This window comes from Hippoglossus stenolepis, chromosome 8 (assembly GCF_022539355.2).
Source record: "Hippoglossus stenolepis isolate QCI-W04-F060 chromosome 8, HSTE1.2, whole genome shotgun sequence".
Classification (NCBI taxonomy): Eukaryota; Metazoa; Chordata; class Actinopteri; order Pleuronectiformes; family Pleuronectidae; genus Hippoglossus; species Hippoglossus stenolepis.
Genome location: NC_061490.1, coordinates 6,216,817 through 6,229,356, shown reverse-complemented (window position 1 = coordinate 6,229,356; position 12,540 = coordinate 6,216,817). Strand labels below are relative to the sequence as shown.

At 41.0% G+C, this 12,540-nt stretch overlaps 1 protein-coding gene across 5 annotated transcripts in view; it reads left to right on the top strand.

Annotated features, from left to right (window-relative positions):
* grik2 (glutamate receptor, ionotropic, kainate 2) overlaps positions 1-12,540 on the top strand; it is a 231,719-nt gene that overhangs the window by 214,498 nt on the left and 4,681 nt on the right. Inside the window, exon 17 of one of the 5 annotated variants that reach the window (XM_035164274.1) lies at positions 2,995-3,131. The exons of the other annotated variants lie outside the window; for them this stretch is intronic. Within the exon in view, the coding sequence (XP_035020165.1) occupies positions 2,995-3,096 (102 nt within the window). The 3' untranslated portion in view covers positions 3,097-3,131. The remainder of the gene's footprint in view (positions 1-2,994; positions 3,132-12,540) is intronic. 5 annotated transcript variants of the gene reach the window in all.

The following is a 12,540-nucleotide window of genomic DNA, read 5'->3' as shown; positions in this document are numbered from 1 at the left end:
GTGGGTCTCTAGTCTCTGATGGCGGTCGGGGGAAAGTCTACAATCTCTTTGATGTGCTCCATAACTAAACCTGCTCACAGTTCAAACACGTTCAATGATGCACTTACAGCTCCTGTCTCACCAGCAGCCCAGCCTGAAGGAAAAGCCGTACGTGGCTGCCAGTGATAACCACAATGGGCAAACACAACAGTGCTGCTTGTTTGTTACGTTCACTGAAATCTGCATTATGGACAGTCTGCTAGCCTTCAAAGTTCCTGATTGGTCCTCTTCCCCTGCACGCCACTGAGAGTAGAAAAATCAAATCGAGATCTGAGCAGCGTTTAACCAGAGGAAACCTGTCACCCCAGAGACAACTACTGTTCCCACTTATAAATGTTGAACTGTTGAAAGGCCAAATGTATGTCATCCAACAGCAGAAGCTCAAAATGTGTGGACATAAATTACTGAATAATCTTCAAATGCTTGCTTCTAATTTTCAAAAAAAAGATCAAATATGGTAGCTCTGAAGGCGAATATCAAATATGCTGCCTCTTCTTTTCAGTCAAGATTAACAGCATTTTATCTGGAATATGAAAATAATCTGCTACTATAACGAGCTGGCAATGAGGCAGTAGAAGAAGGCAGTGATCAGTGTATTGATCCATCTCACAGATAATTTCATTGTTTTATCTGATTTGTGAATTAAATGAACACCGGCCAAGTCATTTGTAAAGTTGTATAAGAGGAAACAAGGTTGATATTGACTAAGAATTTTTTAATGTATTAAATAAAAAGGTTGTATTTGCTTGTGATAAGGTTAGATAAGACAGAGTTGATGGTTTGGGGGAAATTAACCATGGTGAAAGTACAGATACGCATCCAACAAACTAATGACTTTAGTTTTTAAATTGCAAACCTGAAGTGGACCTTAATCTTGTGAATTGTCCAGCGTGAGCATAATTCCAAGGATACTGGGTGGGCATTTAATTTCTTGGCTCATTCCAATTCCACCTATAATCCAATGCCACTCCAAACACTTTTAGCCACCTGCAGTGTGCCAGCTAAGAAATACTTATTGCCATAAGAACTGTAAGTGCAACGCTCCTCAAGCAGGAACGTTGATCATATCATATAAGATATTTAAAAAAGGCCAATACCTGAAAACCAATATAAGGATCTAACTCTAAAAATTTAAATTAGAGATGCACTGTAATGTGTAGCCTGTGGATCTCACAGTCCAGTGCTCATTTGCATCAGGCTTATCAGTGAAAATGAAGCATATATTTTTTTCTTTCATTGCGCGAATCAACCATATATTTTGTTTCATTGCTGCCGGCTTCCTATATAATTGAATACCACCAACTTTTTTTGCATTATGGGGGTTGTTTTCTCGCCGTGATGCTGCAAGTGTCAAGTTGAAAAATGTGGTGCAAAGCATCTTTTTGTTGTGTTTCACATGCTTGACAGTGCACATCCTGCAATTTGCATTTTATAATTACTTCTTTTCTGTAACATTAGAAAGGAGCCAAAGTAGCAGCTAGTCTTCATATAGTGAGCCACACGCCCCCTGATACATTCGAGGAACTGTTAATAGTATTTTTAAAGGTAAAAGAGACATGTTAACAACATACGTATGTGTTTTTGAGATTACTGCATTTACTAAACAGGTTGAAATACACCAAGCACTGTCAGAAAAAAAAATACACTTGTTAATAATTTTAATCAAAATATGAATAAACATTTGATAACTTTACAAAGCACAGACCTTTTTGATTTATCTACCAAGAATATGAAACCTCTGTCCCTTATTTTCTGTCTTTCTTGTATGTTCCCTTCACATTATTTCCGTACGTTCCATCATCACTGATACCTGGCAACTTGCTTATTTCAGAGAAGCTGTTCAGATCCACAGACACATATGAAGAGAGATCACTTCTGTCTCTGTGCACCAAGTACAGAAGCAGCTCTGGGAACTTAGTCTAACTTAGTACAAGTAACTAGTGTAGCTAACTTCCATAAATTGCACAAAAGTAAAAATGCCCCAACATCTCAAAGGCTGTGTCGTCAGGAGTGTAGGTGTATAAAAAAAAACTGCCATGTTCTTTAGTGACTAACCAAATTACAGGAGGTGGCCCTCTGCAAAACATGAACTTGCTTGAAACACAAAAACAGAAAATGGAGCTCCACGAAATTGAAATCCAGGGTCAGTGCAGTAGGTATGAAGTAGTATTTGTCCAAACACATAAGAATTCAAAGAATTTTTAAAAGAAATGAGTCCTGATTGTCTGCTCAGGCTCAGATGACACTTGGGTGCAGCGCTGCTCCTGTTGCCATGACTGTGACCTATAATTGTAATCACATTAAATACCACAGGACTGTAGGGTACAGGCATTAAAGGGTGCACCCCCCCCCCCAAAAAAAAACATGCAAGCTTGTTCACCCAACAAACAGATGATTTGTCAATGGACAAATGAGCACATTTTTGTTATAAAATTAATAGCAATTGTATTTAGATTTAGATTATATAACTTGTACGTTTTCACTCTTGAAGGAGCTTTGTTTATATTTGTGTTGTGATCCTGTTTTTTGTGCCAAGTGATTATAAAATAGTAATAATGTAATTTTAATAATGGTCGGACCTGATTGTATAAAATGTATTAAATACTTTTCAGCGATAAGATGTCAAACAAAAGGATTTCTCAAATATCTGCATGAGTAAAGTTGTCACTGTCTGAGTGTCGGACATATAGAGATATGAATCTCTGCCTCAAAAGAGACAGCGTGTTAAATATAAGTTAGAATAGGAAAATTACTCACACTAATTAGTTAAATCTTTCAGAAAACTGATTTTGGCCTGAATCACACGCCTCATCGCCTTTCAGCTCAACATTTCTCTGTCACCCCCATTCTAGTCTGTTAGATTTCCATGATTACCATGGTTGTCCCCTTCCTCCCTCTCCTCCTCTGCCTCCTGCTCCTTTCTCTCCTCTTCTGTCCCTTGCTTCCGTCCCTCAGCTCCTCCCCCGCTTCCTTCTCCCCCTCCTTCTCCTCCCGCTCCTCCTCCTCCTGCTGCTTTTCCCTCTCTTCCTGCCTGCTGCTGAGGCTGCCGCAGACTAACCTGGCTCTCGGGGTGCAGGGACCGCCAGCTGTTTGTGAGGAAACCATCTCATCAGCACACACACACACACACACACATGCACGCATGCATGCATGCATATGGATGCACACGTAGAGATGTCTGTGCTCAAAGGGAAAGTCTGATGATTCAGGTGGTTGGTCTCAGTTACATGGCAGATTGGAGTTTTTTTTTTACTTTTTACTTTTTCCTTGTGAGGAATAAACATATTTGGTGAAAGAGCTTCATCTCAGTAGAGCCAGTAACAACAAGGCAGAGGACAGCAGGCCAATTCAATACATTCAGGCCCACATTCCCGGCAGATTACATTGTAACACACAACATCATCCTCGTGACAGTCTTGACACAAGACAAAAAGTTGCCACCATGACAGCTTTGGTAAAGTCTCAATCTGTTACTCAACTGGACTTCCTGGATCGTATTTCAATCTACCTTGAACAACTAGGAGCTTTTCCATGTCAGAATACTTGTTACGCTTCTCCCTCAGAACTTGTTACGCTTCTCCATCTAACTTCTGTCACCCCTGATCATTTCATTCAGTACACAGTCATGCCATTTGGGTTAAGAAATGCACCTCCCAAAATCCAACATGGTCCTGTCTAGTGTCACATGTAGATACCTTGCAGGAGGTATTTTGCCATTTGGAGAGTGCCCCTTTAACTTTGAATGCCACCAAATGTGAGTTTGACAGGTCTGCGGCCCCATACTGGGGAAAGCAGGTGTGGTAAGGGCAGGTATGCTTTCTACTGGCCAAAAACCCAGCAGGAGCTCTGCAGGTTTGTGTGAATATGTGGTTATTATCGAGGCTTCTGTAAGAACTTTGGCAGTGTAGTTGCACCTCTAGAAACTCTGGGAGGCCCTGCTAGGCTCTTTGCTTTATTGTATGAGTGTCAGGGAGCATTTGACTCTGGATTCTGATGCACGTGCATATGGTGCGAGTGCCATCCACTTGCGATGAGATTCACCACCTCAAAGGAACTGATATATTATATTGATTCCCTTGCGTATAGCATAGATGCAACACATGCTGATGTACCACACGTGCAAACACGTGCTACAGAAGCAGAGTACTGTTGTCTCACTGGAGAGGACATTTTCTTGCACTGAGCCCCATTTTGATACGAACATGTGAGTGTATGACGAGGCCTGTAGTGGTTTGCCCCCTTGTGTCATAACCCAGAGGTCAATGAGCTGTACCTTGTTGAGGAAAAGGTGTTTTTGCACCGAGTTCCAAAACACCTAAATACAACAGTAGGAAAATAAATCCCTGGTTGACTATGGAGGTGGTCAAGGGTCTGATTTGTCAGAGATGGAATGCTCACATCACAGTAATGCTGTGACTTTACAGTGCACTAGAAAGAAAGTGTAGGTTCCATTGAATCATTGGATGTATAACACTTGATACCAAATGAAAGAATAAGCTTGGAATTAACAAAAATACAAAACTATATCCCTGCACTTTTTGGTCTATGGAGGTTAGTGAGGTTTACATGTAACTCCGATCTGCCATGGGTCTGTGGGGTCTATGGGTTAAAATAAGAAGCATGTCAGTTCACACCTTGCACCACATGGTTTCTTTAAAGGCCACATACACATGGCAGAGAAATCTGATAATGCTGTTTATTTCCAAGCGCACACTTTTTTTCAGGTTGTTTTCATAAAATCCCACTTTTTCGATTTATTCCTTACGACTGTGTTGTGTCCAAAACACTGACTTGTTTATGGATGAGCACATGCCAGAAGGAGTTTGCACCGATGCACATGTTTCATACTGATCTTTTCAATTCTGTCATCCCTAATGCTTTTTTTTTTATCTTTGTCCTTTTTAAAATATTGCATTATCACACATAATTAGACAGCGGCCCTCAGGTGCTTCTCTCGGATTCTCTCGTGATGGAGGAGAAAATTGGCAAAAGCTGAAAGAATAGCGAGTTAAACTGAAGCTTGGGAATCACTAAAAAAAATATGTACACCTTTATTACACATGGATTACATTCAGTACATATTCACCTTAATTCTGCTACCACCGCTTGGTTGTGGTTGCATACATTCCATTCATAATGTACGACAAGTTAACAGTGTGTGTCATAACAACAGAACACATATACAGTTAAAAAGTGGAAACCAGATAAAGTGATCAAGGATATACTAATCAACCGTTTATATGGATCAAAAAAGCTTGGGAGGGAATCATCCCTGTACAAATGCAAAACCAAATTTGGTTATAGTGATCAGGTAGTCCACTTGCAGTGATACTTTTTTTTATATTCAGTTTTTACTGACTGTCAGTAATTTACTGCTCCTCTCTGTGACGATCATTTGCGTTGCGCACTGCCAACCGAATCGAGCCAAACCGAGCGCGTCCCGCCATCTCCTCCCGCTCTCCATTCACTGACACGGTTTGTGTGTGTCGGTGTATGTCAGCGCGAGAGGCGAGCTGAATTAATCAATGAATGTGCATCCATGAAGGAAAATTTAACTAATGGAAGAAAAGTATCGATCATTATGTGATGATCAGTGTTGATATTGTAGCGTCATTTCGAACAAATCAACGTTTAAACTGAAGAGGGTCAGAGAAGTCACCTGAGTCAGTGTGTTGTGTGTGTGTGTGTGTGTGTGTGTGTGTGTCTGCCAGTCAGCGAGAGAGAGAGAGAGAGAGAGAGAGAGAGAAAAGTGAGTGTGTGTGCGTGCAGGCATGATACCGCTCCTATTTTAAAAGCCGTTGTTACCTTTCCCTCAAGTTCTGGGACTGTCATACAGAAGCAACACAATTTGGTTATAGTAATCAACCACTTACAAAGATCAATTTGGCTCGGACAAGCCTGATCACTTAAGCAGTTGCCACAGTATTCCTTTTGCGTTTTTGGACAAAAACATGGACTTGAATTTCTTGCTCGCAAGCATGTGGACATGTGCATAGACATGTTATTCAACAGGAGGACGACATTCAGCACACAGGTCGTTCACCAAGCAAAATGAAAGCTGCTGCTGCACCAAAGCTGGACGGCAGCCCAGGGGATCCACCACTAAAACAAAAACTCAAAGCAGCTAATCATTTACTGCCCGCAGGGCCCACAGACACACAGACAACTGAGGATTATATGCGCAGCCGTGCCCCTTACCATCTGCATCACAGCCTCGCAGCTGCTCCTCCTCCATTCAAGCTGAACACAGCCCATTACTTCACTCTCACAGGTGTGGAACTTTTATCTGTTGGACTTTGAAGAGTAGACCAACAATGTTCCCTTTAAACTGAACCCATTCCAGATTAATAGGTACTTTCTAAACTTCTGATTACATTTGGCATCCATATAGAATGAGATTAAAGCAATGATGTTCCCTTGGGAATGTCTTCATGACATGCAGTTTTATTAACCATCCTTCATTTATACAGTCGGGCCTGTGTAAACAATCACATGGGCTGAATGCTGCTTTTTCCTTTTGATGTCTGCACTCAGTGTCAGATTTACAACCTCACCATTCTGCTCAAAGTGAGCAGGCCCTTCCTCACGTTGACATGCGGCGATACAGCTGCAGCTGATTGTTGAGCGTCATAAAAACTCTGTAATCCAATGACCGGAGCATCAATCCAGCATGCCACCAGCAGGCAGCTGTGATGGCAGTGTGTCCCCTGTGGGTGAGCAGAGGGGGCCCAATGTTCCCCAGAGCCTGGAGCTATACGGTTGTTACTGGTGAAAACACGGCCATGCCATTTAATTTTACAGGGAGGGGGGGATCAGTAGCTTTGAAAAGCAAGTCGGTTTCAGTGGGTCAGACAATCACCAGTTATACGAAAAATGTGAATATATATATATATATATATATATATATACACATATCATCGCTTGCGATTGCAGAATCAGACACCAGTCTGTGCACCGCCTGGACTGATTACAAGAAAGCCTACCACTCGATGCCGCACACATCGATACTGGAACGCTTGGAACTGTACAACATCAACAGGACACTAAGAGCCTTCATCAACAACTCTATGGGACTGTGGAAGACAACCTTGGAGGCCAACTCAAAGCCAATTGCACAGGTCAACATCAGGTGCGGCATATACCAAGGAGGAGCTCTGTCCCCACTGCTGTTCTGCATAGTGGCTATGAATTCCGATTGCCAACCGGAGCAAAGATCAGCCTCCTCCTCTACATGGATTACATCAAGCTGTATGCAAGGAGTGAGCGAGACTCACTGATCCACACCACCAGAATCTACAGAATTGTTCGGAATCTACAAATGTGATGCAGCATTTGCAGCCGAGAGTCCATGCATGAATTGATTAGTCAATGAAAATCCAGGACTACATCAGGAAGATGGCCCCAAACGACAAGCTGAAAGACAGCAGACAGCAGAAACACATTGATGATGAGGAGGAAGATGAAGAGGAACCATCATGGAAGGACAAGCCCCTGCACCGCATGTATCATCAACAAATAGAGGAAGTGGCTGATATCAAGAGATCCAACCAATGGCTGGAAAATGCTGGTCTGACAGACAGCACAGAGGCACTAATCATGGCAGCACAAGAACAGGCCCCAAGCACAAGATCCATAGAGGCCAGGGTCTACCACAGCAAACAAGACCCAAGGTGCAGGCTGTGCAAAGATGCCCCTGAGACAGTCCAGAACTATAGTAGCAGGGTGAAAGATGCAGGCTGAGAGGCATAACCAAGTGGCTGGGATAGTGTACAGGAACATATGTGCCGAGTATAGATTAGATGTACCCAAGTCCCCATGGGACAAACCACTGAAGGTGGTTGAGAACAATAGAGCTTAGATCCTGTGGGACTTCAGATTCCTGACTGACAAGCACCTGCTGGCTAACCAACCAGACATACTGGTGGTGAACGAAGAACAGAAAATGGCATTAGTGATAGATGTGGCAATCCCTGCAGAGGGAAAAGGAGCATGAGAAGAGTGAGAAGTACCAAGGGCTGAAAGAACAGCTAGAATAGATGCGGAATGTGAAATGCGATGTGATCCCTGTGATAGTGGGAGCATTATGGGCTGTGACCCCCAAACTGGGAGAGTGGCTCTAGCAGATCCCAGGTACAACATCTGAAGCCTCTGTCCAGAAGAGTGCACTGCTAGGAACAGAACCCTAAAACTACCAGGCCTCTGCTAGAGTACATACATGAATAAGACATACCTAGATTTTTCCTTGTTTTTACATATATACATATATATATATATATATATATGTGTCGACATTTCACTTGTTTGCTGCACAAACAGCAGACATCCATCCATCCATCCATTAGCTACACTGCTCGTCCTTTGAGGGTTGCAGGAGGAACGGATCTAATCCCTGCTGATAAGAGGTGGGGCACACAGGTCACCAGCCTATCACAGGGCTCACATATAGAGATACAGAACTATTTATGCTCACATCCACACATACATTTAGAGTCACCAGTTAACCTCCATGTTTAATATGATACATATTCTTATACTGTTGTCACCTCAGAGGAGCTAAATGAACCATTTGACCATCAACAAATGTGATAGTACTGATACAATGGCCCCTGATTCAAAGCAGTGGCACTTTTACTCTTAAAACCCCACCAACCATTACATTAACAATAAATCAAATGACTGTTATGTGTCCAACACACTGATGATGAACACAAACAAATGTCACTTGACTTCAGTTTTTTGGGTTTTATGACGTACAAACTTCCCTCTCATCAACCTGGTGTCGAGCAGCAGAACTCAGCTGTTTTCGGTGAAAAAGATGTGATGAACCCACTGTACACCACCAGCCCAGCACCAAACAGCAGACAGGCAAAATTAGATGGTGGCTGGTGAACATAGTTGAACTATAGTTTAGTACCTAAAGAGCCTGATATTTGTTTCAGGAGTTGGTGGAAACCAAACTGGAGTTAAAAGGAGAGTAGATATTGGTTTTATATTTGCAAAATAAAAAGATTGTAATCTGTAATAACTTCAAAATCAAACATTGAAAGTATTGCTGGACCAAACCATAAAATGTTGAGTTTCACATCATCTTTTTTTCCCTTCTGAAACATTTCATAACATTTTCAGTGCAAACATTTGCATTCTGCATATTCAGCATTTGTACATTAGCGTGGGAGTAAAATCATTACTACTATTATCAAGCAACCTACTGTGGCAGATGTAAATGAAAATGTTTTGACCTTAAGTCCCAGAATTGATGTTGAGGATAGTAGTAAATTTACTTTAGATTTGCGCGAACTGCACTGGACATAGACCATCTCGTTTTGCACATTTATGGAGCTGAAGTGATGCACATTCTTTCAAGACTGGAGGAAAGTTTGGTGACTGCTTCTTCTTGAACCTTCCATCTGGACTCATCATAGTCTGCCCCCCCACCACCACAGTCACACGTATACACTTCACTAAGAACTTGAAAAAAGTTTTCCGTCATGTAATCCTGAGAATGTAAAAATATTGTAATTACACTTTTTTTTTTTAAATTGTGATTTAGTCTGATTAATATTTTTGCATTTTAACTAGATAATCTTGATAGTTTATATGACGTGAGGGTGTGGCCAAGCAATTGTAGATGCAGCTAGACAGGATTCCAGTGTGAGGAGACACAAGGTGCAGCAATAAGTGATAAGTTCTATGGGCCTGTAAAAACGCACCATGCTCTCTAAGATCGTGGCTAAACATGTGGAGATACCTGCCGGGTTCGTGTTTGTTCATAGATTTTGCTCTACACAGGCGTGTGTATTCGAGTTTGAACTAGTGTCTTCTGATTGGCTGTTAACGTGCATCACACAGTGCACAGTTGTTCCTCCTCATCATTCATCTGCCTAAGTCCTAACTCACTGACGATCCACGCCATTTCCTCTGACCATCACACCAGGTAAGAGCTTGTTGCCTGAGCCCCTGGCTGTTTCTGTTTGTACTATTCCTCCATGTTATATTTACTAATGATACAAACAACCACCTGTTTTTATATAAAGCCCCCCCAATGGAAATTTTGCTTTTAACCTTGTTTTTTATATCATACAAGACACAAGTGAAATAAGCAGTAAAAGAAACATAGCTGAGTATTTCCACCTTGGTATTCTGGTTCACCAATAACTGTCTCACAATGAATCAGATGCATAACCTGTCAATATACACCAATGAGACCATTTCATATTGTGATAATACTGTTTCATAATGATATGTTTGTGACGTGTACACCGTATAATTATGAATGATTGATTAAACTATATAATCTTTAGTTTGTGTCTCTAATCTTGGCTATAGATTGTCTCTATATTTTTTGTGGAGACATCTTAACAAATTTGTTTTTTTGGCCATATAGTTTCGTTGACATTGACCCTGACCTCAGTCTGATCGGCTCCAAAAGTGAATCATCTCGCAAATAATACTTCTACCATGTTTCGTGAAAATCTGTCCCTGCTTTGTTTAGTTATTTTGTCCACACACACACACACACACACACACACACACACACACACACACACACACACACACACACACACACACACACACACACACACACACACACACAGAAACCCTTGTTTGAGCAGCTTTCCTGGGGTTCCTATGTAGCCCGGTGCTTTCCTTAGCTTATCGCTGTAGCCTTACCAGGGCTATCAGAAGAGATGCCAGGTGTAGCTAATTACTGGTATTTTGCAGGTTAAGTCAGAACAGAAGTGGGGATCTTAACCGAGGTTTATCTAATGTTACCGACACATTATGAACGTAAACATTGTCAAGGCAATTTTGATACATTATTAATGTCGTAGACAACGGTATAAACTAGGTAACCCTTGTGATACATTGGAAGATCTTGAAACTGTTCTCAGAGCCACACAGGTTCAAGTGGTGAGGACCACAGCCGCGGGTCTCAGCGCAGCAATGTCCTGCTGTGAGACTGTAGTGGCATGCTATCACAGCTCGGCTAATGCAGACCTGAACTGGGCTACTGAACGAATACTACAACAACATGTTCTGCATATATTTAAAAGTATAAGATTTAGGTGAAAGGGATTTATGGACAGGAATTGACTGTAAAATAATCCTAGGGATTTTTTTAACTAGTGTGTTCCATCTACATTTTACGAATTGTTGTTTTTTTTACCCTAGAATGGAACCCTTTATATTGAGATCGGGAGTGGGTCCTCTCTACGGAGGCCGCCATGTTTTTTACAGTAGCCCAAACTGGACAAACTAAACACATTTTGAGTTTTTATGCCAACTGAAGGCTGCCACAGGCTCTCTTTCATGTTTGGAAGGGGAGGGTGAGGTGACGGGTATTCAATTGCAACATACAAGGTCACCACTAGATGTCACTAAATTCTACACTCTGAACCTTTAATTAAAAGCTATTTAAACGGTAATTTGCATAGAAAACCATCTTCTAATGAATCTTCTGCTCTGTTAGGCTTGTGAGGGTTTTATGTATTCACCAGCTCTCAGAAGTACAGTGCCAAGAGACAAACTAGTTCAGTAATCCACCCACTGTGGTTTATTTTCCCACTCATGGTGTGAGTGAAAATGTTGAAACATTGACAGCAGTGGGTTGTGATTCACTTTTATCTTGATAAACAAAAATATGTGCAGGGTGTCAGCTGATTTAGAATCTAGAAGTGGAGGCCTGTATTTGCCAGGTGGGATATGCCGAGGTATTTGTTAGTCATGCAGTCGTACATTCAACTTTGGAGTGACCATAGTTTGCCTATAATAATTTAACAACTGAAATATATACCAATTTATAACTAATATACATATACATACAATTATGTTTCCCTTGACATATTGAAGAATCCCAGCTGTCTGACCACAACTGTAGCTTTAACACATATATACTGTGTACTGTAAGTGCCAACAGAATTTTTTGGGATGTTGCAGTTATAGAAGCCTTACTTCAGTCAACATTAACAAGGACAGACAAAGATGCAAACTCTTCCAAGAATAAGTAAATTAAAATATTGAAACCATGAAAACCCTGTATCCTAAAAAAGTTCACATACTGTTAGAATTGTATTACCTTCCAGATATATTTTTTTATAAACTTAATGAGAAAAATCACAACACAGCTAAACAGGTAACATGCTGCCAAGACTCACAACAACACAAATAAGAAAACGTTTCCAGGGGACACAAAAAGTGAGGAGCTCGGCTGGGACACACATGTTGCTCAAAGATTTCTGACTTTTGAGATTGTTGTAGACATGTGATCACAAATAAAGAAAATATATTTTAAAATGTTTTTATGTTAGCTACTTTTCCAACACCACTACACAGTAGCCAACTTCAATTAGTTAGAAAGTCATAAAGCATTGAAAGTCTCTGATATTTGCAGCACGTTTGGTAGATTTGTCGTGAGTATTAATGTCAATTTGATTGTGTTGTCTGTATTTTAACCACAAGTTGTTTTTTTAATTATCTAAATGTTTTCTTAATTTTCCTTTT